This window comes from Haplochromis burtoni, unplaced genomic scaffold (assembly GCF_018398535.1).
Source record: "Haplochromis burtoni strain Fernald_Lab_line unplaced genomic scaffold, NCSU_Asbu1 Contig_66, whole genome shotgun sequence".
Taxonomy (NCBI): domain Eukaryota; kingdom Metazoa; phylum Chordata; class Actinopteri; order Cichliformes; family Cichlidae; genus Haplochromis; species Haplochromis burtoni.
In genome coordinates, this window is record NW_024582427.1 from 1,704,633 (window position 1) to 1,706,911 (window position 2,279).

General features: G+C 38.7%; 1 protein-coding gene across 1 annotated transcript in view; it reads left to right on the forward strand.

The window, feature by feature from the left end:
• The first annotated feature begins 1,922 nt into the window (after window positions 1–1,922).
• The window catches only part of LOC102301314 (15-hydroxyprostaglandin dehydrogenase [NAD(+)]), a 6,154-nt gene continuing 5,797 nt past the window's right edge, over window positions 1,923–2,279 (forward strand). The window contains exon 1 of the mRNA XM_005923135.3: window positions 1,923–2,202. Within this exon, the coding sequence (XP_005923197.1) occupies window positions 2,110–2,202 (93 nt within the window). The 5' untranslated portion in view covers window positions 1,923–2,109. The remainder of the gene's footprint in view (window positions 2,203–2,279) is intronic.

A 2,279-nucleotide genomic window follows, 5' to 3' on the forward strand; every position in this document is an offset into this window, starting at 1 on the left:
TATGATGGAGTTTTAGGCCTACATTAAAATAAATACATTAATTAATTTAAAAAAAAATACATTATTAATCATTTTGAGAATAAAGTTGAAAATCTATTTTGAGAAAATCGACTGATCAGTTTTTTGTTTCAAGACAAACTGCTATGGTAGGTATATCCTCCGACTTAGTGAACTTGTACTTCAGAATCGGTTTTAGTAACAAGGAAGTAAATGGTTTCTCTCTTAGCACCTTTTTTTTCTCTCTCTTTTAGCACATTAACACAGTGTGGTGAGCCGTATAAGGACATTGAAAAGATGGTGCGGAAAGCTGCATCTGGTCAAACGGAAAAAAACACAAACTCCAAAGCGTGGATTTGTACAAAATGAAATGGCGCGTAGTGAACAGAGCCGAGGTTATCGGGGATGTATGTTGTATCACAGGACAGCTGATCAGTTTGTTTAATTCAGTCATCTATACGAGGCGTTTTGTAGAGGATACAGCCGCTTAGATTTACGACTTTATTCTTGAAATTTTGACTTTAGTCTCAAACAGAGATGGGCAGTAATGCGTTACTTGTAATCCGATTACTTTATCAAGTAACGAGTAAAGTAAGGGATTACTATTGCAAAAGGTAATTAGATTACTGTTGCTTTCCCATAAGCACGCTGCGTTACTACGTTACTAAAACAGTGATTTTTTTTTTTTGGCCAGAGAGTCTCATAACAATGACATAAACGAGTAGGACTTTCCTGGCAACAGCTGTGTGCAGATCAACAATGGATACTATAACGAGTACGAGAGAGAGTATGAGCATGTAGCGTTTAAAGCGTGGAAGTACTGACCTTACTTTGAGTTTGATTCCATAAAAAGTGACAAAAACATTAGCGTCTGCTGCTCACTGCGAGGGAAGAAAACGTCTTTTTACAGCAAAAACCCCCCTAAACTTCCGAGCAAGCACAAAATATGCTGCCACTGGAATGTGAAATTCACAGTGAAACTGCCATATCCTTACACTGACCGCTGCGACATACCTGCACCAGGGCAAACCGCCGCCTGCCCCACTCCTGCTATACAGGTGAAAATAGAGCAACAGGACCGCTTTGATTTTATTTATCTTCTGCTGTGTTTTACGTGCATCTATTTGAAAGAGTGAGTGTAAACACAAAAAAATATTTTATTTTATATGCTGGAATGTGCAGAAAATAGGTTTAAATGTTAAACAAATTTCTTCCAGTCAGAGAATGTTGCATATAATTTCATCTTTGCTTGATGCATAAAGTTAAAAGATTAAAACTAATAAAACAAGTTTTAAAAAGAGACTTTTTCATTTGATTACATTTTATATGATGGATTATGCAGAAAAAGTCGAATTGGGTTGAAAGTTCTATTGCTTTATTACCTATTTAGGGTGTAATTTATGTTTTAAAAGGTAATCAGTAACTAATTATTTCAAATAAGTAAAGTAACAGGATTACTTTTTTCAGGAGGTAATCAATAGCCAATTACTGATTACTTCCTGAAAAAAGTAATCCTGTTTACTGATTACTTATTTTTGAAAGTAATTAGTTACTGATTACCTTCAAGTAACTTGACCAACATTGGTCTCAAAATGGTCAGTAATATTTGTTTTTCTTAATGTGGCCCTAATACCCCTTCAAGCAATATGAAGGCATACAGTACTTAAAATATACTTCCATTAAATTGTCTCCTGAGAGTGTAATGACACCACGCACAGTGGTCTGGTAACATGACTAATCACTGGTTTTATCCAGTGGCATTGGGGGTTGTAAAATAACTGTACTCTCCAGTAAAACCCCGACCCCCCTCTCGTTACGCCCCTGCTGCACGCACCATCGAAAAATGACCGCGAGAAGAGTTTTTGCACAGTTGGGATGAATAGGCTGGTCGTTAACTGTGCAGTTACCAGTTACTCACTCTGACCGCCTCCAGTCTCTCACTCAACCTCCGCACGGTTGCCACACGTTTGAAGCCCCGCGCGTCTTCCTGGTGGGCGGCGACAGATGGGCAGTTTAAATAGCGACCAATTTCTCTCTATTTAACATTCTCCCAGTTCTTTGCGTGTGTAAGGAAGCTGACCACCTCCTGGCTCTTCTTAATAAACAGCTGAAATGGCTCTGGACGGTAAAACTGCGATAGTGACAGGAGCGGCGATGGGAATAGGGAAAGCGATAACGGAGATTCTTCTGAAAAACGGTGCTAAGGTAAAGATTAAGCTCGGACTTGGATTTCTTTTGTGTGTGTGTGTGTGTGTGTGTGTGTGTGTGTGTGTGTGTGTGTG